We start from the raw sequence: 26,888 nt of genomic DNA on the forward strand, positions 1-26,888 counted from the left end.
TGGGATATGATTTACAATGAACTAAGACTGATACTACAAAAAATATACCCAAAATACCAGAAATGATGCTATTAAGTATGATACCTGATGACTTGTCAATGCAAAGAAATTTCTTGATTTATGCTACAACAGCTGCAAGACTGCTTTATGCAGCAAAATGGAAAGGGGCAGATATTCCTGGGAAAAAAGACTGGATTATGAAAATGTTTGAACTGGTGGAAATGGCAAAACTTACAGCTACTTTAAACCAAAAAGACAATGCTCAATTTATGGGGGAATGGGAGGCTTGGATGAAATATTGTGAACATGAATTAAAACTGGGGAAAATGCAAGAATATTTTTCAATCTGATCTAGATGACACTTTTAATATTAAGAGCTATAACCATTTATATTAATAGAGTATGTTATATGAAAGTTAAATGAATTTTAAATGGGTTTAAGAACAATTAAGATCAGAACATATCACGTTGGGATAACAATACTTTATTAAGAGGCGGATAGAGGTGGCGGGGAAGTCTGAGAAATTTCCCTTGTTTTTTCTTTTTCTTTGTAATGTTTATATATTCTTGATTGTTATGGAAAATTTCTATTATAAAAACCAATAAAATTTATATATAAAAAAAGATCCTCCTTTTTATTGATTCTTTCTTCAGTGTGTTTGCTAGGAGTCTTCCAGATTTGTTAGCATGTTCAAAGTATTTCTGTTTTACAAATCTCAGCTTTTTCTGCATTTCCTCAGTTTCATACATATCAATTTGGTGCTTCAGTTCTCTTACTCTGTACAGTATCTTCTTATCGTGAGTTTTCTGATGTTCTTTGGCTCAGTGGAGCTCCTCGTGTAAGTTGTTGATTGTATGATGTCTTTCTCCAACTGTGGCTCGGAGGACATCTTATCAGCGGGTCTTATCATCCTATGCTCAGGGAGGCAGGAGTTAAAATTCTTCAGGTCCTGTATCCAGGCTAGGATCGCCCCCTGGCCAGTTCTCTTCCTCCCTTAGAGGGAGAAGCAAGTTTTGTGACTAGCTCCGCAAGCTTTTTACCTTATTACCTTCTATTTTTCTTCTTAACTTTTCATCCTGTCCTGTAATCTTTTATCTTCTGTATCTAACCCCAGCGTTAGTCCTACTTCGTCTCTTCGCCTCCATTTTTTAGCGTTTGTCGCCCTCTTGTTCTCCCTCCCCTTCCCCTCCAACCTATTTGGCCGCACTCGTTCCTCACTGAAGGAGAGAATGGCGGCAACGGGGGACAGGGCGATGGAAGAGCTCATGTCGGGAGACGAAGAGCAGGTTACCGGCTTACTCTCACCACGGTGATCAGCCGAGGCGGCGCCAGGGAGCCACGGTGAGGAGAGGCGAAAGACGTCAGAATCGGTGTAAGCTCTAGTCCTGCGGTCCCATTAAACAGACTTCAGCAGACAACCAATCCACAAAAGCAGTTTTATTGGGTAGAATGGAGGGTCGGATGAAACCGCGAGCCATGTTCTTGTCTAAGAATTCTCGGAGTACCGTCCGTTCCGTAGGACTCATTGGGTAGATCTTACTCTTTGGCAGTTTTCCATCTCCCACCACCTCAATAGCACAGTCCGTCCGGCGGTGGGGGGGGGGTAACACATCACACTCCTGCACATTAAATAAATCCGCAAAGTCCTGATAGTCGGGTGGCAATTGGGTCGGACTGGAGGTGTCAGAGGCCAGGGCAGGAGTTGGTTTGATTACGGTTTTAACAGCCACTTCATATCAGTGTAACTCACATAGTGGGCTATTGAACGTTAAAGTCTCAGCTTCCCAGTCTATGGTGGGGCTGTGTCCTTTGAGCCAATTTGCTCCTAACACCACAGCATATCGAACATTGGGCACAATAGTGAAGTTGATTTGTTCCCAACGGTGGCCAATTCCCATTGCCACTCCGTCAGTGCGATGGTCGACTGGGCCCCCCTGAAATCACTGCCATCCATTTGAGCAAATTGAACAGGTGTCAGCAAAGGGACTGACTTCACTTGGAGTGCCTTAAAGGTGGTTTTGTTAATTAATGAGCGGGCACATCAAGAGTCTATTAAGGCTTTAACTTGTAATTGAGGACCTTTTCTATAATGTCGTTATATCACATCTACATACACCGCTTGAGCTCGCTGTAGGCGACCGTACTCATTCATCAACACGTCCATTTGGTCCTGCATACGGGCCATACGATCCAACAGCTCTCGGTTTTGAAATCTCAAGGCATGGATCTCCTCCTCAGCCCCCCCAGTCCGTCGGGCTTGGCTGACTCGATAGTTCGTATTTCAGTCGCCCTCCTCTGCATACAAGTCCACCTCCTCCAAATATTCTTGCACATCAGGAGCAAAGGTGAGCCGTTGCCTGCGCGCTACCTCCCGGGGCAGGCCAGGTTCCGGGGAGCCCAAAGAAAACAAGGGGAAAGACCAGTCCAGACCCCCGCTAACTTTTGACCGCCCTCCAGTTCCTGCTGTCGCTTGCGCCCGAGCAGTGGCCGCATCTACCAACAGTTGCTCCTCCGCCCGCCTCTGGTCAGCGAGTACTCGGTCCGCCTCGAGTTTGGCGACTGTGGCGGCCGTCACAATTGGTTCGGCCGCTTGTTCCAAGAGCATTTTTGATCTCCTTGTGTTGGCCCAACAGCGGTTGGACCTGTTGAGCAAGATCTGCAGAGGAAGGACTGAACTCAGGTTTTAGTACCTTCTCGACATCGGCCGCTGTTGCCGTGGTTGGTGGTAAGTCCATGAGGACCAGGACTGTCCTGGTGGCAGCGCTCTGTGCTTCCCGGCGGCATAGGGTGGGATCCGAAACAGTTTGTGGAATGTCTCCCTCCCGAGCCCCCGCCATTGGGAAACAGAACTCGAGCCCCTGGATTGGGGCTGCCGACTCCTGTTGCGCCCCACGGAGCGTAAGCTCAGCCAATAACCGAGTTAGCAGAGCAAAGTCCTCCTGCGCTAACCGGGACTCCTCCAGCAAAGTATCCAGTCCCAAAAGGTCATTGTGGGCACGCAAATCAGCGTCCTGAGTCCTCCAGGGGGTCGCTGCTGCCAGCCAACGCCACTGATTAATCACCAGCCCAACCAGCCGGGTGGACTCCGCGTAAGTCCGCTGCGCCTCTTCCAAGACGGCGCGCAGAAAGTCAGGGTCCTCATCCTGCGCCCCAAGCCGAGGAGACAAGTGTCCAGGCGAACCCTCCAGGGCTCCAGCCAAGGTCAGCAAGTAAGGATAGGACTAGTGTCCTAATGTAAGCTCTAGTCCTGCGGCCCCATTAAACAGACTTCAGCAGACAACCAAGCCACAAAAGCAGTTTTATTGGGTAGAATCGACAGGTTTCAGAAGCCATATTCCAAAGGACACTAGTAAGGGTCAAAGGCAAGGTACACAGCATATATGGAAGAGCAAAAGAGATAACCGGTTACCCAGGCAACCCTCCTTCCTCCAGGAGGCAGGAAGGAGTACTTGGCGATTCCCACAGTATGGGAATCTATGAAGACTAAACACGGGGCATAGACTGGCCTTGGACAGAATAGCACAACAGCACCTGGAAGCAGCACAATCACACTACTGCATACCATCCTCATGGCCTGCTCCTGACAGTCGGCTTCTAAGAGCCGCGGGGAACGCAGGCGGCAGAATCAGCCCGTCGCGGAGGCGTCAGCGGGCAAACAAAAGAACAATGCCGCAGGCGAGAAGGAGAGCGCGAAAAAAGTGCGCGAAAACAAGATGGCCGCCGCAACTTCCCAATCGGCCCGTAGGGGCGACGAGAGTGAGTCAGATCCCGGTGTTGCAGTTTCCACAGAGAACAAGGCCACAGAATCGGGATCTGGTAATGTTCAGACTCCTACTTTATTTTCTCTTTCTGGAGGGGGGGGAACGTGGCATGATTGATCTGCTCCGTCAAGCCCTCAGAGAGGAACTTGCACGGGCGGGGGAATCTTTCCTCAGGGAAATGACCAGCTCCAGGGCCTCCTCCCCCACGTCGGTTATGTTCCGCAGGTCTAGTCAGAGGGCCAGAGAACCTACCAGCAGCACTAGCTCCACCTGGCCCACCAAAGCGGCTAGAAAGGCTCCCTCTACAAGTAGGGTCAAACCTCCCTCGTCAGATGAAAGCGAGAAAGAAGAGGGTGAGTTTTCCTCCCGGGATGAGAAAAGAGGGGAGGGGTGGCACCCCAGGACCAACAATCCCGCCTCATGCTGTCTAAAGTCCTAGCTGCCCTGGATTTGCATGAGGAAGAGGAGACGGAGGCCTCTAAGAGCAAATCCAAGTTTAGGGGCAACAAGGAATTTTTTGCCCGACTGAGATCTAAGTCCCGAGTGGTGCCCTTCCCAGAGTACTTTGAGGATCTCTTAAGGGCAGAGTGGGACAAGCCAATGTCCAACAGACAATTTCCCACCTCCATTAAAAAGATGTACTCTAGAGCCATGAACCTTCTACAGATTCTGTTGGTGGAGGCTCCAGTTGCAGCACTGCAATCCGCTGCCCTGCTTTCAGAGGATGGAGCAGGCAGCATAAAAGACCATTTAGATAAAAAAGCAGATTATGCTGCCAAGAAGGCGCATGAGGCTTCCGCTACCTTCATCCAGGCCTCTGCCACGGCTGCCTTATTTGCACGGGCGTGCATCATGTGGTCTAGAAAATTGATTGACCTGGTCCCTGCTTAGAGCAGAAGGGTTTTGGGGGGCCTGGACAGACTCCTCAAGGCAATTAACTTTTTAGCAGATGCCACCTTGGACTCTATGACTATCGGCTAGAGCCATGGCGGCAACCTCTGTGACCAGGAGGGCTCTGGCTCAGATCCTGGTCGGCCGACAACAGATCCAAGTCCATCCTCCTAGGGTATCCTTTCGAAGGAGATCGTCTCTTTGGCTCCAAGCTCGATGACATTCTCATAGAGACCAAAGACAAGAAGAAAGCTCTTCCTAAATACCTGAGGAAAGAAGGAAAACCCTCGTACTCCTCCTTTCGGCCCTTTCGGACCTCTCACACCCTGGTCCGTCCCAGATCAGAGGGAAGGCGGGACAATTGGTCGTAAGGCCGAGGCTTTTTTCGTATGGAATCCAGGTTCGGAAGATCCCAGTACAACCAAAGCCAAGACAAGGGCAACAAGTTTACGGAAAAAACCGGAAAGCAATGACTACAGCTCGCATGCGGTGAGGGGGAGACTTCAGTAGTTTGCCAGGAAGTGGGACGACATCAATCCAGATTCCTGGGTAAAAAGGATCATCAAGGAAGGCTACACAATAGAGTTTCGAAATACTCCACCAGATCGCTTTCTCACTTCCCCCATCACCTTCAAACCAGAAAAGAGAGCTCGAAACCAAGCAGCCATAGACCATCTGATGGCCACCAAAGCCATAGAATGTGTTCCTTTGCCAGAGCAGTACGCAGGGGTGTATTCGTTCTTTTTCACGGTGCCAAAAAGGAATGGAGATTGGTGAGCCATCTTAAACCTGAAGCACGTGAACACGTTTGTGCGTCTTCGGCACTTCAGAATGGAGACACTGCGCTCAATCATCGAGGCCCTGCGCCCACATGCCTTCCTGACATCTATAGATTTGACAGAGGCGTACATGCATATCCTGATTCACCCGGACCACCGCAGATTTCTACGCTTCTGTTCACCAACATTACCAATTCTGGGCCCTCCCCTTCGGGCTTTCATCCACCCCGAGGGCCTTCTCCAAAGTTCTGGTGACCCTGGTGGCCCACCTAAGAGAGAAGGGGATTCATGCCTTTCCCTACTTAGACGACATCCTGGTGAGTGCCTCCTCGGAACAACTATCCTCCCAGCATACGGCTACTGACCTATCAACGTTGGAACAACACGGCTTCATAGTGAATCGGAACAAGAGCTCCCTTCGTCCAGCGCAGTCTATCCATCACCTGGGAGTCACGATAGACACCTCCAGAAACATGGTCTTTCTACCAAGGGACAAGATCACCAACCTAGTGGGGATAACGAAGATGGTCATCACGTCCAGATCCATAGGCCTATCCACCTTAGTGAAGCTTCAGGGCCTAATGGTATCGTGTATAGATATGGTTCCTTGGGCGCGGTTCCACATGAGGAGGTTGCAGTGGTTCCTTAAACCGTTTCAAAATCAAATCCTACACAAAAGGAATCCGCGTTTGATGCTGCCACCTTCAGTGAAGAGCGACCTAAGGTGGGGGACCAAACCTTCCAATCTGAGCAAAGGGCGGTGTTATCTGTAATTGACCAACATACAACTCTTAACAGATGCCAGCCTGGAGGGGTGGGGAGCCACCCTATCCCAACACATGGCCCAGGGCCAGTGGAGCGACACGGAAAAGAGGCTGCCCATAAACAGACTGGAGCTACGAGAGATTCACCACGCTCTTCTTCGCTTCCAACCAATGCTGGAGGGCCAGAATGTACTTGTAAGGACGGACAACATCGCAGCGAAGGCCCACCTAAACAAGCAAGGTGGGTCTCGTTCTTCATCCCTTCATGCAGAGACTGAAACCATCTTAAACTGGGCAGAGGTTCATCTGGAATCCCTTCGGGCAGAGCACATCAAGGGAACCCTAAACACCCAGGCAGACTGGCTCAGTTGACAACTGGTAGACGAGGGGGAGTGGTCCCTAAAGAAGGACGTCTTCATCCAATTAGCAAAAAGTTTCGGTCATCCTCTGGTAGACCTCTTTGCCTCACACAAGAACCACCAGACATCCAGATACTGTTCGAGGTTCAGTCATCCGGGAGCAGAAGGGATAGATGCTCTGGAATCCCCGTGGCCACGGGGTCTTCTCTTCGCCTTCCCTCCCCTTCCCATCATCCCGAAAGTTCTTCGGAAGATAAAATAAGAACGGGCCCACGTAATTTTCATTGCTCCTCATTGGCCTCGCAGGCCATGGTTCCCCACTCTGAGGGAACTCTCCCAACAGGATCCCTGGATCCTTCCATCGGTTCAGGACCTACTTCATCAAGAACCACTACTGCATCCGGACCCGGCCTGGCTCCAACTGACCGCCTGGGACTTGAAAGGCAACAGATGTTAGCACTAGGATACTCCCCGAGGTCGTGACCACCATGCAATCAGCCAGAAAGGAGTCTACCATTCGAATTTATAACCTTTTTTGGAAGACCTTTGCTTGGTGGTGTGGCTGTAAGCGCCTAGATCCGTTGGCACCATCTACAGGAAATATCCTGGAGTTCCTTCAAGACGGGGTAACCAAGAAACTGAAGGCCTCTACCCTTCGAAGACAAGTGGCAGCCATAGCCATGGTAATTCCTCTTCTCGATGGTTTTCCCATTGGGAAACACCCGCACTTACTTACCTTCCTTAAAGGAGTATCGGCTATTTCTTTACCGGTGGTGCACAGATTTCCAACGTGGCGCCTCAATGTGGTACTTCACGCTTTGACCATACATCCACTCGAACCCTTGAAGGAGGTATCTTTGAACTTCCTTAGGATGAAAGTGCTCTTCCTCACGGTGGTGACATTGGCCAGGAGAGTCTCAGAATTGGGAGCCCTTTCCTCAAGGAAGAGTCTCTGTGTATTTCACGCCGATAAGGTGGTTCTGCAACCGGATCCATCTTTTGTTCCGAAAATAAACTCCAAGTTTCATCGTCAACAAGAGATTAATCTCCCGTCTTTTTGCCCTCGACCTTCGCTTCCAAGGGAAAAGTCATGGCACACCCTTGATCTGAAAAGAGCCTTAAAAATCTATTTGCGGCGAACCAAGGACCTGAGGCGCTCAGAATCTCTCTTCGTGTCAGTGTTGCCTCCTAACGTGGGGCATGAAAATGTCCAATGCTGCTATTAGTCGATGCATCCGTCAATGCATTCAGTTATGTTACCACCATAGCAACATTCCAGTTCCAGGTGGAATTACCACTCATTCCATCCGCAGCTCGGCCACCTCAGTGGCTTTCGACAGGCAGGCGTCGGTCGAGGAAATATGTAAAGCGGCTACCTGGTCCAACCTCTCCACCTTCACGAGGCACTACAAGATTGATTCCTTTTCCTCATCTGATGCTGCCTTTGGCAGCACATCATATCCGAGGATTAACCCACCCAAGGGAACACAGCTTTTGAAGATCCCGCTGATAAAATGTCCTCCGAGCCTCAGTTGGAGAATGAACCTTGGCTCCCCTGTGAGGGTTCCTTCTCTACTGAGGGAGGAGGACATCTTGCCCGCCCAGGGTGAAAATACGACAAATGGAAGTATTTCTACAGAACTGATCTACAACCTGGAAGGGAATCAAGAGTGAGAGGGAAGGTCGACCCTTGGTCCATTTCCCCTATGTTATATATGTTTATGGTTCACTGTTACTAACCGTTTTCTAGAACATGTTTTTTGTTCACAGTGTTTTTTCTATGTGTACTTGTTGATGTTTCACGATTAAGAAGGCTTGGGAAGTCCTCGAACTGGCCAGCAAAGGGTGATCCTAGCCTGGATACAGGACCTGAAGAATTTTAACTCCTGCCTCCCTGAGCATAGGATGATAAGACCCGCTGATAAGATGTCCTCCTCCCTCAGTAGAGAAGGAACCCTCACAGGTGAGCCAAGGTTCATTCTTTTTTGATATTAGCTGAAATTGCTATAAATCTTCCTCTCATAAACGCTTTGCTTGCATCCCATATTATTCTTGGTGACATTCTGGATTTACTATGGGATTCTAAAAAGTCTTTTACTTCTGCTTGGCACTGCAGCAGTATATCCTTTCGAAGAAGTAGATTACCATTGAGCCGCCATCGTCTCAAACTTTTCATTCTGGATGTACTATTGGATTCGAAAAAGTGTTTTAGTTCTGCTTGGCACTGTAGCAGTATATCCTTTTGAAGTAGTAGATTATCATTGAGCCGCCACCTTCTCAAACTTTTCATGTCAGAATAAAATCAAATCTGGAAGGGTTTATGGTCTGCAAAGGTTCCTGGGAGAATGTTTACTTGGTCTATTTTGTTAATCAAAGCTTTGGAAATCCAGCCCATGTCGATCCTAGAACGGATATCGTGTCTGTTAGAATTGAAAGTAAAAAAATTTTCTTTGGGATGCTTAAATCTCCAGGCATCAATTAGGTTCCAGTCTTTGAGGAAGGTAAAAACCATTTTTGGTAGTTTATTTCCTTTTGCTTGGCTTGTTTTGTCCAGTTTAGGTCCATTACACTATTCATGTCCCCAAAGATCAGAATTTCCCCTTGGTGAAAATCTTGCAGGATTCAAAAAAAAAAATTAAAAGAACTTTTCCTTTGCGTTGTTGGGGGCATATATATTTGCAATAGTTAACTTATTTCCATCCGAGCCTTGTGTTAACAAAATCAGAAATTGTCCTTTTTCATCTTTAACAACATCAAGAACAGTTTTCTTTTGGATGATGAAGAAGAGGAATATAATGAACCTAAAGCCTTACATTGAAGAAGACCTTCATATCTTTGCTTTAAGTGGGTTTCTTGAACACAAATCACATCCGAAGATAATAGTACCTTGTAGGATCCCACTGCTTACTTCCCTCCCTTGTGAGACTGTCCATTTAACCAGTTTTAATCCATAAGATAACCTGTCCTCTTATCCTATGACTCCTGAGTTTCATTGAATTATAATGGTCCCTTGAATTTGCTACACTGATTTTCTAAAAGTAATATTGCAAGTTGTTGCCAAAATGTTACTACCTTTGTATTAGTTATTGTTCAGTCTGCTGACCTCTGTCTTTCTATTAACCTTTCTATAAATTGTCCTTTCTATAAAATATTCAAAATCTTTTTTTAGGCATTTTATATTCTAAACACACAGTGACCACCCATTTGATGATTCGTCTTTCCTTCCACTAGTGTTCAAAAAGAAAAAGCAGCAAAAACTATTCAGAAAGCATGGTGGATTCATGTAAAAACAAGGTTGTTTAAGCTCCTGAAACATACAATCCGTGCAGCGGTAGGTTATTATACTTGGTGATATTTGACTAGATGCATGGTCTGTAGTTTAATTGTTCTCTCATTCTTTTTCTTACCACTCTCTCTTATTTCAAAGTGGATTCCCTATGTGCAGGGGCCAGGAGGGGATTAATGCATTCTGGGAGTACCTTGCAAAGTATGCAGAACAATTGGTTTGTTATTTCTTAAAAAGAACACCCTTCCTCAACCAGCAGGGACTTCAGACTACCAGTGTGCAGGGCTCTCTGTTGACAGCAATCATTGTAAGCCTTGTAAATTACCAGTATTTCAGTTTTTACTGTTTCCTGTTGATTTACAATGGTCTTCTCAAACCTGACTGTCACATGTCTGGCTACAGACCTGACATGCTGGATTATTTTTAAATTACTGCCCTCCCAGATATCTTTGCAAAAATTAAGTAATTTATTTTTTAAAAAAAAATTATTGAAAGCTTTCAATAAGTTTTTAACAATTTTTAAATTACTTAACTTTTGTATGTGTGCATAAAGTGATATCAAGTCTCAGCTGACTTATGGCAACCCAGTAGGGTTTTCAAGGCAAGAGACTAACAGAGGTGGTTTGCTATTGCCTTCCTCTGCATGATGACCCTGGTATTCCTTGGTGGTCTCCCATCCAGGTAGTAGCCAGGATTGACCTTGCTAAGCTTCTGAGATCTGACGAGATCAGGCTAGCATGGGCCATCCACTTTGTTTTGTGTTTATGTTTTAGGAACATATTATTGCTAATTTGCCTGAAGAATAGATGGATAACAAGTATTAGAATTTGCAAATATTAGAAGGTCATAATTAGATTAAAGTAATAGTTAACATTAATTTCTGAACACTGACCATTCTTTCTCAGAGTGAAGCATGTTACTGTATGTGTTTCGTGATTATAAAAACAATAAGCAGAGACCATTTTTCTTTCAGGAGCACTGCATTAGTCATGATATTTTGAAAAGAGTTAGTCCTTTGGAGGCTGAACTTCTTAAGGATCCTAGTATTCTATTCAAAGTCCGATTCAGGTAAAATGGGAGCATTTGTGTTCATTGGTTCAGGGTAAAAAAATTACACGATTCCTGGTTCAACATCAGCCTAGGCTTGGTGGGCAGGAAGGGGGAGTTGCTGTGGTCTATTGGGCCCTTGTGGCACTCACTTGGGTGCTTTGTTGCCCAGAATCCCAGTTTTGAATGTATGTACCTGAAGCTGGGGACTTGGGATAGAAAAGGGATTCAGTTGGTAAGTCACACACCTCACTTCCCAATTGTCTTCCTGCCTGAGCTGACAGAAGTATTTTCAGCTTGGTGTTAAGGATCCCCAGGCTTGTGATCCTTGGGCACTTCAGTGTTTATGCCAAGGCTGGATCACCATAGAACTGCTGTAGAACATTCTAGTCCCTCCATATGTGTATAGTGTGGCATATGCTTGATTTGGTTTTTCCTGTGAACTAGTGCACGGTTTGGCAGTTAGAGGATCCATTGTACCCTTGACATGGGCCAGTTGGAACCTGGTAAGGCTGGCTGGGTTGGGAGTGGAGTGCATCATACATCAGCGGTACTACCAGAAGATAGTGCTGGGGAACTGCTGCTTGGCTCTGGTATTTTTATGCCGTGAGGTCCCACAAGGGACATCTTGCCTTCTGTACTGGTACACAATACCACAGATTATCCAGGAATCTGGAGTGAGGTGCCACCTATATGCAAATGACATCCAGATCTATTTCTCCCTATCAGTTGAGTCGGTTGGAGTGCAGAAATCCTGAACAAATGTCTGGAGGAGGTAGTGGGATGGGTGAGGGGGGCAATGAACATGTTCATTTGAAACAACCGTGAAGTCCTCTTGGGTCAATGACTAAGCTGATTGAGGATTCAGCTTGTTCAGAAGGGATTTGCACTTTCCCTGAAGGAGCAAATTTGTAGTTTGAGCAGATTACTGGAGACTCAGGTCTCCTCCATGGCATGTAGTGGCTTTTGTCAGTTTTAGCTGATAAACCAGGTAGAATTGTTCCTTGAAAAGTGTTATTTGGCCACAGTGATCCATGCCCTCTGATCACATCTAGGTTAGATTATTGTAATGCATTTTATGTGCAGCTGCCTTTGAAACTGTAGTTCAAAAATTGCAGTTGGTTCAAAGTAAAGTAACCAGGGGCTGAATGCAGGAATCCTGCCACCCCTGTGCCGAAAGATAGGCATTGGCTGCCTATTTGTTTTTGAGCACAATTCAAAGGGCTGGTTCCTACCTTTCAGGTAAGCATGGAACCAGGATAGATGAAGGACCATCACTTCCCATACTGTCCAGGCCACCACAGTGGATTTAGGTGTCTTCCTTACAGCTGCTCTCTGTACCCCTGCCTGCAGAGGTGAGGCGGGGGGGACAACTGGAGATGGCTTTTCTGGGCTGATGCCTTGCTCTTTTGAATGTCCTTTCCCTTGGGGGCTCACATGGTGCTTACTTTATTGCCTTTTAGGCACCAGGTCAAAACACTGCCCTTTACCCAAGCTTTTAACATTTTAAGAATACTATTTTATGCTCCTGAATTTTTAAATTCTGCTTTTATGTCCCTGGTGGGGGGTTTGGGGGGAGGGTTATTGCTCATTTTAATATTGATAGCTTTTATTTATGCTTTTATTATATTATTTTTATGCAGGCAGCCACCTCAGACAAGTCTCTTTTTAAGGCGGTCTATATGTTCTTTAAATAATAAAGACTCCTATTCAATTTCCAGTCTCAACTATTGAATGTTTCTGCACAGGCTGATAACAATATTATTCCACCATAGAAGAATACCTGAGGAGGAATGGTTCCTACTGATAAATATTATTTCCTTGACCTGTTTTCTCATGTAGCAATGCCAATATAATATAATATTATAATATAATATTATAATATAATATTATAATATAATATAATATAATAATAGGGTTAGCAAGAGCTTACTGTGAAAAAAACAAAAAGCCACCCAAAGTGAGATCATTTTAGATGATGGCAGGTAGCCAGGTCAGTAAGGGCAGTTCTCAGTCATATCTTCGATTGAAACTGTGCAGTCCAAAACAGAGTTACATCCTCCCAAATCTATTGAAGTCAATGGGTATACAAGCATCAGTTTAGGATTGTACTTTAATTGGCTTTGATTGTGTATTTTAAAGCCTAGATTTGTTTTTGTGAATTGTAAAAAAAAATATTTCCCGATGTTTTCTTGCCCTTTCTGTTTTCAAGGGAATTTTACTGAATTTCACTCGTATGAAATAAGACCATGTTGTGTAACAAGCATCCATGGTTAGAAAGGGAAATAGTTTAATTCCAGTTAATTACAGTTCTTTTTCATGGAGAACTTTGAATGCTCCCACTTGTAAAAGACCTCCCTGCTTATAGAGATTAGCACACCAGGGAGTGATCTAGACTCCTGTTAGCTTTCAATATACAGGAGTGGTTGGCTTCCTTTTGGGTTTATACAAGACCTGCTACTTATAGTTTAAACCAGTACAGTTCAGAACAGAACCTACCAAGAATCTTTGCTGAACATGTAAATCGTATCTTGCAAAAATTGTATGCCAAGGATTGTCGTATTACAATTCAATGCGCTTGCCCTGGACATATATGACCCCTCCACAAGTTGACTGAACTCGCAGAGAGAGAGAGCAGGGACGAGTGCTGTGGCTCTGTCCCCCATCTACGCATGATTGCCCACTCATGACCAAAGTGTTCACGCATGCAGGCCGTATCCAGCATACACCCTCTCCCCATGATTGGAAGCATCCAGAAAGCAGTATCCCCGATCACAGGTAGGGAATGTACACATGGACACTGCCTTCAGTCAACGTGCAAAGGGGTCTTGTATCCAGGACTACTGGCTCCAGTCCACAGAGCCTCATGTACACCAAAGAAAGGCAACCTGTCAGTGTTGACAACACTGATCACCTGCTGTTAAGAGTAAAGGAGGACTGAATTCAGTTCAGCTCCTCAAACAGGTGAATGGCCAAGCCAGAGATCACGATGAGTACTGTATATCCAGTGTTTGTCCAGCAAGAACCATATGTAAGATCTTTTTATATGGATCCAGCAAGGAAACTGTACCTTCAGCATGGAAACATTTCTGTGCAGAGGACATGATTTTTTTAAAAAATGATTTGCACACAGATTTACACGTGTTAGATTAGGGTGCTGATTTTGGTCAGTACCATTGATTTCAGTGAAGCATACCTCTATATTGTGATTGGCGATGAAGATGTAATTCTTTTGATTGTCATTGTTAACTTAAAATGCAGAGGAACATTTAACAGTTTACTACTGGTATTATCTACATGAGAGCAAGCCTAAAATTGCATATAATAAAAATTAAGCTTGTCATGATAGTAGAGAATTAACTCTGGGATTTTTTCTTTCAGATTTGCTGGGTCCAGCTTTCCCCCTTTCGTTGTTTTCAAGATATTTTGCATCTCAGGGGGCCAAGGCAGTAAATACATCAGTGGAAAAACAATAATAACACCAAGAAGTGAGGTGACCTACTGGATGTTTCTCTTTATTCATTCTTAAGTTTTATGTTCTATTATCTATTACTTCAGCTTGAAAGATCACATAAGTTAAAGGTTGTTCCTTAAACTACTTTCTTTTCCCACATTATTGTGCATCTTTAACACATACATACAGAAACTTCAGCCCAGTTATGAAACCAATAAAAGAAGTTTGTTCTGTCAGGTTGGCTTCTTGTAGTAGGTGAGAGCTCCAGGCCTGGGAGCGCAGCTGGCCTCCAAGACTATATAGCTCAGAAGGTTGTTATGTCTGCTTACTCTCCGTGTGCGTGATAACTGTAATCTACCATGAGAACCAGGCTTGGCCTGGTATCCAACTGTGCCTTTGGTTTTCTGTATATGTTCTAACCTCTCCCCACCCCCACCCCACATTAGAGTCCTCGTACCTTTCCCTGTAAGTTTCTGCTACTCGCCTCCTGCTTCCCAAATAAACCATCCTCTTAGAATACTCTGTCTGGACGTTTGGTGATTGAGATTTAACAGGTGAACTCAGACCTTACAGTAGGCTGGATCCAAGGAATCCATTCGACTGACAGCAAAGACTTTTGTCGCTGCAAGGAGCCTTGGTGTGGCAGAATGTGCCTCTTCCACTAGACAAAGCTCCTTGGACCCAGCACAAGGCTCCAGTGTTAGCCAAACAGATCCAGAGGACACAAACCAATGGGGCATTCATATTAACTTTAGTTGGACTGGGGACGAAGTTTGTAATGGAATTTCACAATTTGTAACACACCTGGCCAAGGCAGCACACCGACTATGTATGGTGATCCCAAGAGAGCCTTGAGAAATCATGTGGGTTTGTTGCCTGTCTGGAGTTACAGCAAGATGACTGAATAGGCTATAATACACCGAGGGTAAGCAGCCTTTGTCTTTGTGAGTTACTGGTTGTACAAGTCTGTTTCTTGCCATTCTACAGATTCCCCTAGCAAATAAGAAATGGTTAAAGGAAGTAAGGGAAGTTGTCACAGCTACAATTCAGAAACATGAATGCACACTACTTATTCGAGTGATCCCCAGCATGGTTCCATGGTGCCCACTGATCCTTGATGCCCACCAAGCGTTTTTAGAAAGTAGATGGGGGCCAAGTGGGCTTTTTGAATTTCTGATGTTTATGGTATAATGATAGGAGTGGCTTTATGTAAAGTACTTTTACCTGTGCAAATAGAGTGATATTCTAAAAACACAGTGGGACTTCCTTCTGACTTAACATGATAGGTGCATTAAACATTTCAGCTGTGCTTGACTTAACTGGAACTTCCACTGAAGTCATCAGATCTTTCCTATTTGAATATATTTTTTATAATTCAGGTGGAAGTTGATACTCAGATCACTATATCTATACTTTTCACTTTTTAATAGGCAGCTGTTGATGCTTGCAGATTAATGGGATATCGGAAGTATTATAAGCTGATATTGCAGGATGAGCTTCAGTTTAAAAGATACAGAGTAACAGATGAGATAGATGTTGCTACAGTAAAAGACTACATGCATGTAAGTAATGTTCACATGGCCCCATGGGATCTGAGTTTTGTTTTTTTAAACAGTGGAAGGAAGAAATGCATGAGCCCTGACTTATTTTCAATTCCTTTGTCTGTACAGGCTTGAAGGGAGATGTAGAATCTGACCAGGCCAAAAGCAAATATATTCTTCATCATTCCTAACAGGAAAACTTCATCCTGTTAACCCATTAACCCGCAACTTGTGATTATACAGAACATTTCGTCAGTCTACAAACACTATTTATCGATCCAGGCAACAGATGTCATATACAAGATTATTTTACTAACAATTTAGATTTACCTCTTTAGAATGATTTAATCCATCACTTACAAAAAAGAGGCCGCTTGCAAAACATACCAGTGACTTCCAATATATTTTTAATCAAGTTCTCAGAAATTATTGTTGCTTTATGTCTCTAGTATAGCAGTCTTTTGGATGAGACTCCAGCATACTTTGGTGGCAGGCATAACTACTGGAGAAGATTATCATTGGAAAATTTTCCCAGGACAATGATAATGTATGACATCATGGAGTATGCACAGTCTGGGAAAATGTCTGCCAGACTGAGGTGTGAACTTCCATTTCTGCTGCTGAGACCAGAGAATGAAGAGACATACCATGCTCAACTCATGGCCGTTTGTCAACTCAGGTAAAATATCAGTTGTCAATTTGCTTCCTTTGGAACTTCCTTCCATTGTGTTCCTAACAATTTGTGAAAATAACCAAAAGAAGAATGGCAATCTGCACTATACTCTTGATCGCCCAGCAGGTGATACTTTTTAACAGGACATTTACATGTGCAGCAGCTCCATTGCCTATAGTGCAGAGTTGCACTGCCACATCCTATAGCATATGAGGAAAAGCAGGCTGTCAGGCTTCTTCCATAACAACAAAACCAAAACAGAAAGGGGAAGAAAAAACTGCCGCCCAGAAAAACCAGGTAACGAAGAAGATTGACAACATGCCTAATAACAGAATGAATATTAATAATTACATATGATAGATTAACACAATGTTAATACAATACAAATAGTAAAAATTTTCATTAAAACTAGTTCACTAACTAGATAATTCTCCCATTATTGGAATAAAATCATTTTTCAGATTGTTGTGCTGGAGGGTGACAGATTCAAAACAGATAAAAGGAAATATTTTTTCACACAACGCATAGTTAAATTGTGGAACTCCCTGCCCCAGGATGTGGTGATGTCTGCCAGCTTTAAGAGGGGAGTGAACATATTCATGGCTATTAGTTAAAATGGATACTACCGTATATACTCATGTATAAGCCGACCCGCGTATAAGCCGAGGTGCCTAATTTTACCCCAAAAATGGGGAAAAATTAGGCACCCGTGTATAAGCCGAGGGTCGGCTTACACAATGCCCCTGCCCCAGGTCGCCCTCCCGCCCGGCCTCCCGGGCCCTCCAGACCCACCCCGACCCCAGTGCCACCCCCTCCCGGGCCCTCCACACCCACCCTGACCCCAGCGCCACCCTAGGGGGGAGGGAGAAGAGCCCCTGAACCCCTTACTCACCGGGAGGACGAGGCCTGCTGATCAGCTGGAGGTGGCGGCAGGGAAGGCACACAAGCCGGAGGCAGCAGCGAGGCCCTGCCTGAGCGCAGGCAGGCCCTGCAGGCCTCAAAAAAGGCGCCGGGGGGGCTGGGGGGGACGGGGCCTGCCTGCACTCAGGCAGGCCCTGCAGGCCTCTCCCAGGCCACAGAGAAGGCGGGGGGGGGGCGGCGGGGCCTGCCTGCACTCAGGCAGGCCCTGCAGGCCTCTCCCAGGCCGTAGAGAAGGCGCGAGGGGGGCGGCGGGGGGGGCAGCGGGGCCTTCCTGCACTCAGGCAGGCCCTGCAGGCCTCTCCCAGGCCGTAGAGAAGGCGTGAGGGGGGCGGCGGGGGGGGGCAGCGGGGCCTGCCTGCACTCAGGCAGGCCCTGCAGGCCTCTCCCAAGCCGCAGAGAAGGCGTGCGGGATGGCGGCGGCAGTGGCGGTAAGTTCCCCCTCCCTCTACCCCTCCTCCCCCCTCCCCTCGCCTACCGTATTGACCCGCGTATAAGCCGAGTTGGCTTTTTTCAGCCCTTTTTTTGGGCTGAAAAACTCGGCTTATACGCGAGTATATACGGTAGTCATGTTGCATACCTATTCTCTCTAGTATCAGAGGAGCATGCCTATTATATTAGGTGCTGTGGAACACAGGCAGGACAATGCTGCTGCAGTCATCTTGCTTGTGGGCTTCCCGGGGGTACCTGGTTGGCCACTGTGTGAGCAGACTGCTGGACTTGATGGGCCTTGGTCTGATCCAGCAGGGCCTTTCTTATGTTCTTACATCAGAAATCAGGAATTCATTCCCTACTGCAATTAACTGCATTTGCCACCACATTATCTTTTCCCTTAATGTGTGAGATTTCAAACTGGAAGTCTTGAAGACTCGAAGCCCATCTCAGAGTTCTAGCATTTGTTCCCTTCATTTTATTCAGAAAAGCCAAGGGATTGTGATCTGTCTAGATAAAATCCCCCCTCCATTAGGTATGAGCGAAGGTTGTTGACTGACCAAACAATTGCTAAAGCCTCCTCAGGAACCAAATAGGCCTTCTCTCAAGCTAAGAGTTTCCTGCTCAGGTAAGCAATTGGGTGTAACTCATGGTTCTCATCTTTCTGAACTAAGATTGCACCCAGGCCTTTTTCAGAAGCATCAGTTTGCAAATGAAAGACTGACTGTAATCTGGTGCTGCTAGGACAGGAGCTTGCACCAATTTTTGTTTAATCTGGTCAAAAGCTTGCTGACACCCTGGTGTCCACACTTTAAGAAGTGCTTTTTTCTTACACAGATCTGTTAGTGGTGTGGCTAGGTTGCTAAAATTCTAGAGGAATCATCTGTAGTAGGAAACTCTTAACCCCTTTCTTGGTAATGCGTACAGGCCACTCCATTATACTAGCTACCTTAGCCTTTAAGGGTTTGATCTTACCACCCCCAACCTGGTGCCCAAGGTAAACAACCTCATTACAACCAAATTGGCACTTCTGTGCTCTGACATTAAGACCTACATCATGCAGTTTCTGCAACACAATACACAAATGTAAATGTTCCTCCCAGGTAGAGGATATGATGGAGATGTCATCTTGGTAAGCACAATCAAAAGGTAAACATTCTAGAACACGATCCATCAACCTCTGGAACATTTTGCTGGCTCCATTTAATCCAAAAGGCATACTGGTGAACTGGAACTGTCCCAAATGACAAACAAATGCATTCTTATCAGATGCCTCAAGTGTCAAAGGAACTTGGTAGTAAACACGAAGACAAAGGTAGAGATGTATTTAGCAGAAGCAGGTGGCTCCACGAACTGGTCTGCTCTTGGGGTGGGGTAAGGATCCAATTCAATGATGCTGTTAAGCCTTCTATAATCATTGCACGATCTGTACCCTAGCGGATCTCCTTCAGCCAATTTTTTTCTTTTGCACAATGTTAATAGGTGCACCCCATTTACGGTTGACTTTTTGATGATCCCCCACTTTAACATCAGCTGGATCTCATTCTCAACTACTTCTTTCATAACCTCATTTACTGGATATGGTCGGGACTGAATAGATGCATGAGTGCCAGTGTCAATATGAAGAGAAATGACATTAGTTTTACCTGGCACTTCAGAAAACAAAGGTTGAAATCACATCAGCACCTGACGCAGTTCTTCTTGCTGTTTAGCTGTAAGATGTTCAGCAAATTGTACATCCTGCAGGCCACATCCATCTGTAAACTCTGGTGTCAACTCAGGGACTTCACAGTTCTCCTGAGTTGCTTCAACAGGAAACACCACACCTGCACAATCTCTGTACAGCTTTAAGCAGTTGGCATGCAGCACCATAGGCCTCTTGTTACATTCTTTGGCAAGGTAGTTGTAAGGCTGCAAGACTTGAACAATTTCATAGGCCCAGTCCAGGCGACTGCTAGCCTAGTCACATGTTCAGGTGACAGAACAAGAAGCTTGTCTCCAACAACAAATGATCTGGGTCTGGCATGGTCATCATGGTAAGCTTTTTGCTGCTGTTGTGATTTTTCCAGGTTGAGAAGTCCTTCAGCTTGCTCAGATACTCAGTCACATTTCTAGGGCACTTCTCAGACAACACTCCCTCCCAGTCAGCATTCAGGATCTCTAGAGGCTCATGGAGATTTTGGCCATACAATAACTCATTAGGAGAGTATCCAAGGCTCTCTGGGGCACGTCTCTATAGCCGCACAGCAGATAGGGTAATGCCACAGCCCAGTCTTTGTGCTCTACAGCAAAACACTTTAACATCTTACCCAAGGTTTGGATCATTCAGTTAATCCATTAACTGATTGGTGATAAACCAACACAGGTACATGTTCAGTCTCTGCAAGTTTACATAACTTGGCCATTAATTTAGATGTAAAATTTGTTTAGATGTAAATCTGCTAGCCTTTGAATTCTGTCAGAAAGGGTTCAAAACATCGGTTCTCTTCTAGATTTGTTACACCACAACCCACAAGAGTCAGACCACTGGGATTAGACCAACAGTCAGCACCCAGATCTTCTGAGCGTCGCTCTTACCAAGCTCGGCAGAAGATTGCAAAAATGAGGAAAACTTATAAGCTTGATAAAGAAAAAACAGTAGGTATTTGCAAAACTCAAGAAATAACACTGAGTTTGCAGAACAACTTAGCTATGTCAGCCAGGATTCTATGGGATGTTTTCTGACCCTGTGAATTTTGTTACACTTGTGTAATATTTATCTTTTGTATACATCTATTTTATTTTGTATGGAGTTGCAATGTAGCTGTTTGCTTAATTTTGTTGAAGAGATACTCAGATCAAAAAAAGTACACAACTTCATTGATCAAAAAATTGTCCTATCTACTCACATTGATTTTGCATTAATTGTGCACAGCAACATGTAAGGCTTTGGATGAGGGGGTGGAAAGAGCAGGAAGCTAACTACAACATCATAATTTCTTATTAATACAATTCATATTTTATTCAGGAACAGAAGATGGATATTTCAACTCCTTTAACTGGTCATCGAGAAGCTAAAATTCCATTACAGGCATGCACAGTTAACCGAACTCTATTTGTAGAGGAAGAATGGGAGAAAGAGGCAGCAAAGCTTTTTGCCTGGTCTAAATCACTTGGTGAAGATACTGGGGAAGGTGACCTCCACTAAATGTGTTTTTTCAAAAACAATTCCCCATTTGAAATCACACTGTGGCTTCTGTTGTAGAAAAACATAAAATTCTCCATATGCAGTTCTCTTGGCCACAATACAAACACATGCCTGACAGAAATTCCATATAAACAATCCAGCTCTGGCTTAGAAACATAATGAAGCAAAAATTGTAGTTCAAACTATGGGACCATAATATTAAAACAGGAATAAATTGGGAAGAATTGTACCACTAGAAATGGAGGGGGGAGGCAAGGGAAGTCCAAGAGCATAATAACTAATTAGAACATTAATCTTTCAAAACTGTGACTTGCTAGACACAATAAATAGAATCAAGAGGGGGTAATCAGTATCCAGACTGCAGTTAAGAGGAGAAAGAAGGGTGATGCTATGAAAGGGTTAAAACAGGTGTCTACTGATCTCCCAGGAAAGATATATTCTCCTTAATATGTCGTTTCTCTATTTGAACATGCTATAATAATGATGAAATACTCTATATTGTGAGAATTCTACACAATCTTAGTATCAACAATGGACAAAAAGCTAAGCACTTCCAAATATGAAATGTCACGCTCCAGTGGGAAAGAGTTCAGTACATCCTTCAATCTCTCCCACTAAAATCAATGGGACTTAAAAGGGCTTAACTTCCAACTACATTTTGTCCAGTTGCCTCATGTCAGTATTTCATCTTTTCCCAATTCGCCCAACATGGTTTGTGTGCACAGTAAACCTGAACTACAAAGTAAAATGTAATAAAGATTAAAAATATTTTATTTACATTTTTCTGTATATACAGTTTGTACACCTCTTTTCGTTTAAAACATAAGAGTACATATGCATGTCTAGACATAATGCATTCACAGCATGGAAGAAGTTAACCTGCAAACAAAAAATGGAAGAAAATGCTTTTAAAAAGTTGAGGCAAACTTTAAATTTTAGGATTTCCTAGCAGCCCTGGAACATTATTAGAAAAATATCTCAATATGCATATTTGAGTCCACATATATAGTTGAATCAACAAAGTATGCTCATTTGCTATAGCACACAGTGAAGTTACGAAATAATGTTTTAGTCCACTGGAAGAGTTGTTTATGCCACATCAATTTTGGGTACGCTGAGAATCAATACTGGATTATACCTGGATAAGTGTTCTTAATGCTGCTGCTCCTGGTAGAATTTTATCATTTATAAGGTTTCCAAACTTTCATCCAATGATATTTAAAAGATTAATAATGTCTCCATGTTGCTGAAGTGGTTACTGGAATTTTGATCCTAAACTATCCTACTAAAGTTTTAGGAAGAATCCACTAAAGCAATCTAGATTATCATTCAGTTTCTTATTTGTTCCTTTCCAACACTATTGAACAATGATTGCTAGTGATAAAACACGTCATAACATGAAAACGAAGAGCTTCTGATCCTTTAAGCACATGTTCAGCCTTATGCAGGTATAAGCTCTCAAATGGTTTTTGTAGCTTTCATATCAACTATGAGTAATCCTCTGGTAGGGTATGAGCTTTCGTGAGCCACAGCTCACTTCTTCAGATCTGAAGAAGTGAGCTGTGGCTCACGAAAGCTCATACCCTACCAGAAAATATTTTTGTTAGTCTTTAAGGTGCTACTGGACTCTTGCCCTTTTTGACTACTGCAAACAGACTAACACGGCTACCCACTGTGAATTATGAGTAATCCTGTAGAAGATACCCAAGCAGTGCACTTGCCTGTTTTCAGACTTCAGACACTGATTTGCTACTTTTGCCTATGCAAAATAAAAGTCTTCAGAAAGTTAGTAATTTCCATTAACAGACTATATTAAGAAAATACCATTTCCCATGAAATAAGCATAAGTGGAAAAGGTGTTCCATGTTATCCCAATGAAATTACTTAATGGTGTGATTCCATACAAGTGGCTACTCTATTACCCCTAAAATGTAAAAGCATTATTTCTAGCAGCAACTAACGTGGTGTAAAAAGTGGGCATACAAAACATGCAGTTATGTTTTTATCAGGTATCTAATTTTTGCATGCTGCATCCTTTCTATTCTATCTTGATCCTTTTACTCGCCCACTTCCTAGAGGAAAACACTATCCGTGACTAAGGTAACTCTGCCAGCATGAACAAGTGTAAGATCAAACTCTTTCTAGACTAAGTGATGATTGCAAAGCTTTTTGTTTAGTGGCTAGTTCATACCAGTGAAATACAGACACCAACTTTTTCAGTAGCATAAACCCTATGTAAACATTGGCTGATTACAAGATGCTATTTCTTGGGAGTCACTGGCTCCTTAGAAGAGCATTAATAGCAGTTTTCTTTCTTCACACGCTAGTTCCTGATATTTGATGTACTCTGCAAGTATCCCTTCCATAGAAATGCAGGGGCCACAACAACCCAATGAAAAACTGAAATCAATTTGTTATAAATTCATTTAGGTTGAGTTGGACTGGGGGTCACCAACTCTTAAGTTTCTATGGTCTCCTTTATTTTGGCTTTACTCAACAATGCAAATGGAACCTTCAGCATTTGGACCAAATATTATAAAGAGTCCAGCACTTGATAAAATCTAATATATGAAGCAATGCAGCTGTAATGAGTTAAAGAAAAAAGGAGGAAAAGGGAAATGGTGAAGAACACCAATTTTAAAATTATGTCCACTACCCTTAGCTCTTCTACAATAAACTAGTGCTCTGGATACTATGAACAAAAGCTGGTTAAGAGTCACTGACACACACCAAGTAGACAAATAAATAGCCTTTTAACCATATTCAAAATACAAGAACAGCAATACCTTCTTTTAGATTTTGGGGGGGGGTTGTTTTTGTTTTTTTCACCTGCTACATAGGAAAGAGGTAATAAAAGCAAGCACACATACATTATAAAACAAATTCCAGTGTAGACAAAATGGGAATCTAATAAAAATGGCTGCAATCAAATGCATGCTTTCTTGAAGATAAGGCCCATTTAATTCACTGGGATTTACTCCTAAATAAACAGGGTTTCGTTGTAAGTCGTTTTCAACTGATGTATCACAACAGAATGAAATCGTAACTGAAACAAGCACTGTAGAATTAAGTAACTGTTAAAATATTTTGACAGGTTTTTTAAATTCCTTTGTCAGATGATTGTACTTAATGCTCTGTCTCCAATACTTTAAATCTAGGGTATAATTTCAGATAAATCTTCTAAAATACTGAAAGCACTATCTAAAACCTAATCATTGAAGTCAGAAGTTAAAAAGTGGTGTGTGCGTATAATGAGCTTTCTTTTGCCTGAGTGCTTAAGCCCTTTTAAGTCCTGCACAGATTTAAATGGCAGTCTGTTCTTGAGATATGAATTTAGAGGATCATGTTTCAAAGTACTGCTACATCAAAAATCTCCATGCCCACATCAAGTTCAGCATATAGGTAACAAAGGTAGGCTTGAAGCCTTCTTCCCAACATGCTAGCTTTGCATGCGCAGGAACATTTTGATCAATTTAACTAACTGATCTCCAGTTTGATATCTGGAGCAATATGCTACACCACAGTGTCCTCCCTGTTCAACTTTCATTTTTAAGAGATTAAATGCAAAGCCCAATTCACATAAACAAGTAGTTATGTTGTGGCTGCTTGAACTTCAAACACTGAAAGCTGTGAGCCTCTCACTATGTGAACCTAATAATTTCATCATATCATTGCAAGTTACTAAAACAGGTTATTCACTGTGGTGTTAGTGAGCAGATTCTCATGGTAAGCAGGAATTCAAGCAGCCAACTATAGAATAGCTTCTTTGAGTGAATCGAACTGAAGTTCTTGTTCTGACAGCATAAATTCCTAGGATGGAGTGTAGGAAGAGACATGCCAGCACACCATCACAAAGCATGTTTTTACGTTGGGATCAAAGACACTTAACAACAAAAATAATGGTACTAGAGTGTTTAGCTCAATCTACCAAAACCTACAGTTAATTAACAGCTATCCCACAGAAATACCTACTTAATTGCTTTAAAATGGAATAGAATTGAGGATCGTCCAAAAGGTCTCCACACTGTAATAATGGCTCTTCTTGGTGATGGTTGTGTCCAAACTAAGGAAGGGTAAAATTCTCAAGTGACATAGATCTTCTAGATCACATACTGGAGGGTGGGGAGATTCAAATACCGTGTTAACTTTAGATTAAATTCGGCAACAGTGTTTTGCTATGCAGAACACCTTTATTTGGCCAGGTAACTATCGACAGCGCGTGCGTCTGGACGTCTACAAAATCCCACTCTGTATATGGTTACATAAGACTAAATAGCCAATGGAACTAGGGTTTTTGCTTTTCTCTTAGAGTACACAATCAGCAACTTTGTGTGACACCTCTATGCTATTTTAAAGCACAAGATGGAATTCAAATGTTTCTCTGACATTAAAACAGTTCCTAGCACTTTTCACATTTCACTAACCCATTTCAGAGATAATGACACGGCCAAAATCTTCTGACATGCTAGTTTTGTATACACAAAGAGTTACATTGCATAAGGCTGCTAATTATGTAAACGTTCTTTGTCCACTTGCCAGGAAAAGGTGTACTAATGAAACAACTCTAAGGAACAGTAGTCAGTACTTTTATATGTTCTCTAGAGAACATCACAAGCATTTGGGTTTGTGTTGCAAAGGATATGTTGATGTATATACTGTCTCATATTTCCAAGCACACAAATATTGTCCAATAATTGTCAATCAATAGCTTTACTGGCAAGTCTTCCTTTGTGGACAGTAATGTGAAAGTTTGTTCTAGCAATCAATGTTAATGTTAATCTACACCCCCCTTTTAATCAATATTATACTTTAAGGGGGGGCACACAAACATGTAGCAGTCTTGTCTTTCCTATATTACTCTCTCCTTATTAATCTTTGTATCCGAAGAGCTGTAAGAGCAATAAAAGTGCCCTATAAAGAGGCACTTTTATATTATAAAATGTCAGTTGTTCATTTACTTTACAGAAATGTTTTACAGTTTAACACAGCATATTCAGGGAGCATTTGGTCCTTATGGCATGAATCACTTCTTGCTCCCTGAATTCAGAATCCTTGTTCTACAATGATTTCCAGCTACAAATTAGTGAAAATGAAATTTCCAAACATTATTGTGTAATCTCGTACACAGTTTATGCTGTGTTTCACACAAAACAGTTGTATCTCTTGTGAAACTATCTTAGCAAGTTTGTCCAGCATGAGAAAGCCTTAAATTGCTATTTTGCCCACGTTCTAGTTCCAGTATTTCAGTTCAGAACTCTATCCAATTCATTTTCAATGATCCACAGGATAGCTCTTAGTCAGATGCAGTTGCACAAGCCCCTCAGGCCTCCGTTAAAGGACTGCAAGGTCAGTAGTTATTTTCCAAGTTTGCTTTTAAAAAACCCACACATATACCCTGGCCCAACATTTAAGCCACAGTTTATCAGAGAATACTTTTCAACAAGGACCTGTAGTGCTTCAACACCTCCTATAACAACTATAGAAGAACAGTCCTTGTCATCAGGGCTCAGTTGATGACTGTTACACATTTCTGAGTTATATATTAGAAATAAAATTCTGAGATGACAAGTTAGGAGCTGTGGCCTTTTTTGTAATAGAAAAAGAGGTGAAGCTATCATTTTTAGAATTTAAAAACTCAAATATTAATCAGTTTTTACCAAGAATTAGCTTATGAACAAGGCTTCCAGATACCCAGAAATTTAAAAGCATGAAGGGTACTATTACACCTAAAACTCATCATAGTTAATTATCTGTGTATTAGTTAAAAAGAGATGTCTAGCTGCACAATAAAAATG

The 26,888-nt window shown here is 43.2% G+C and overlaps 1 protein-coding gene across 1 annotated transcript; it reads left to right on the top strand.

Moving 5' to 3' along the window:
* Positions 1–7,043: 7,043 nt before the first annotated feature.
* On the top strand, positions 7,044–21,093 carry C16HXorf58 (chromosome 16 CXorf58 homolog). The gene is made up of 8 exons (XM_056861804.1): positions 7,044–7,729; positions 9,787–9,886; positions 10,815–10,909; positions 14,270–14,381; positions 15,773–15,904; positions 16,333–16,562; positions 20,399–20,543; positions 20,914–21,093. Exons 1-8 carry the CDS (start codon positions 7,044–7,046, stop codon positions 21,091–21,093), a joined length of 1,680 nt encoding a protein of 559 aa, XP_056717782.1.
* Positions 21,094–26,888: the final 5,795 nt, after the last annotated feature.

The sequence above is a fragment of the Euleptes europaea genome, chromosome 16 (genome assembly GCF_029931775.1).
Source record: "Euleptes europaea isolate rEulEur1 chromosome 16, rEulEur1.hap1, whole genome shotgun sequence".
Taxonomy (NCBI): domain Eukaryota; kingdom Metazoa; phylum Chordata; class Lepidosauria; order Squamata; family Sphaerodactylidae; genus Euleptes; species Euleptes europaea.

Bases quoted from the DNA above. Each gene is read 5' to 3' on its own strand.
- C16HXorf58 (XM_056861804.1), top strand. From the start codon at position 7,044: ATGCAATCAGCCAGAAAGGAGTCTACCATTCGAATTTATAACCTTTTT. The intron at 10,910-14,269 runs GTAAAATGGGAG...TTTTTCTTTCAG, and splicing joins CTATTCAAAGTCCGATTCAG to ATTTGCTGGGTCCAGCTTTC. The intron at 15,905-16,332 runs GTAAGTAATGTT...TTATGTCTCTAG, and splicing joins CAGTAAAAGACTACATGCAT to TATAGCAGTCTTTTGGATGA.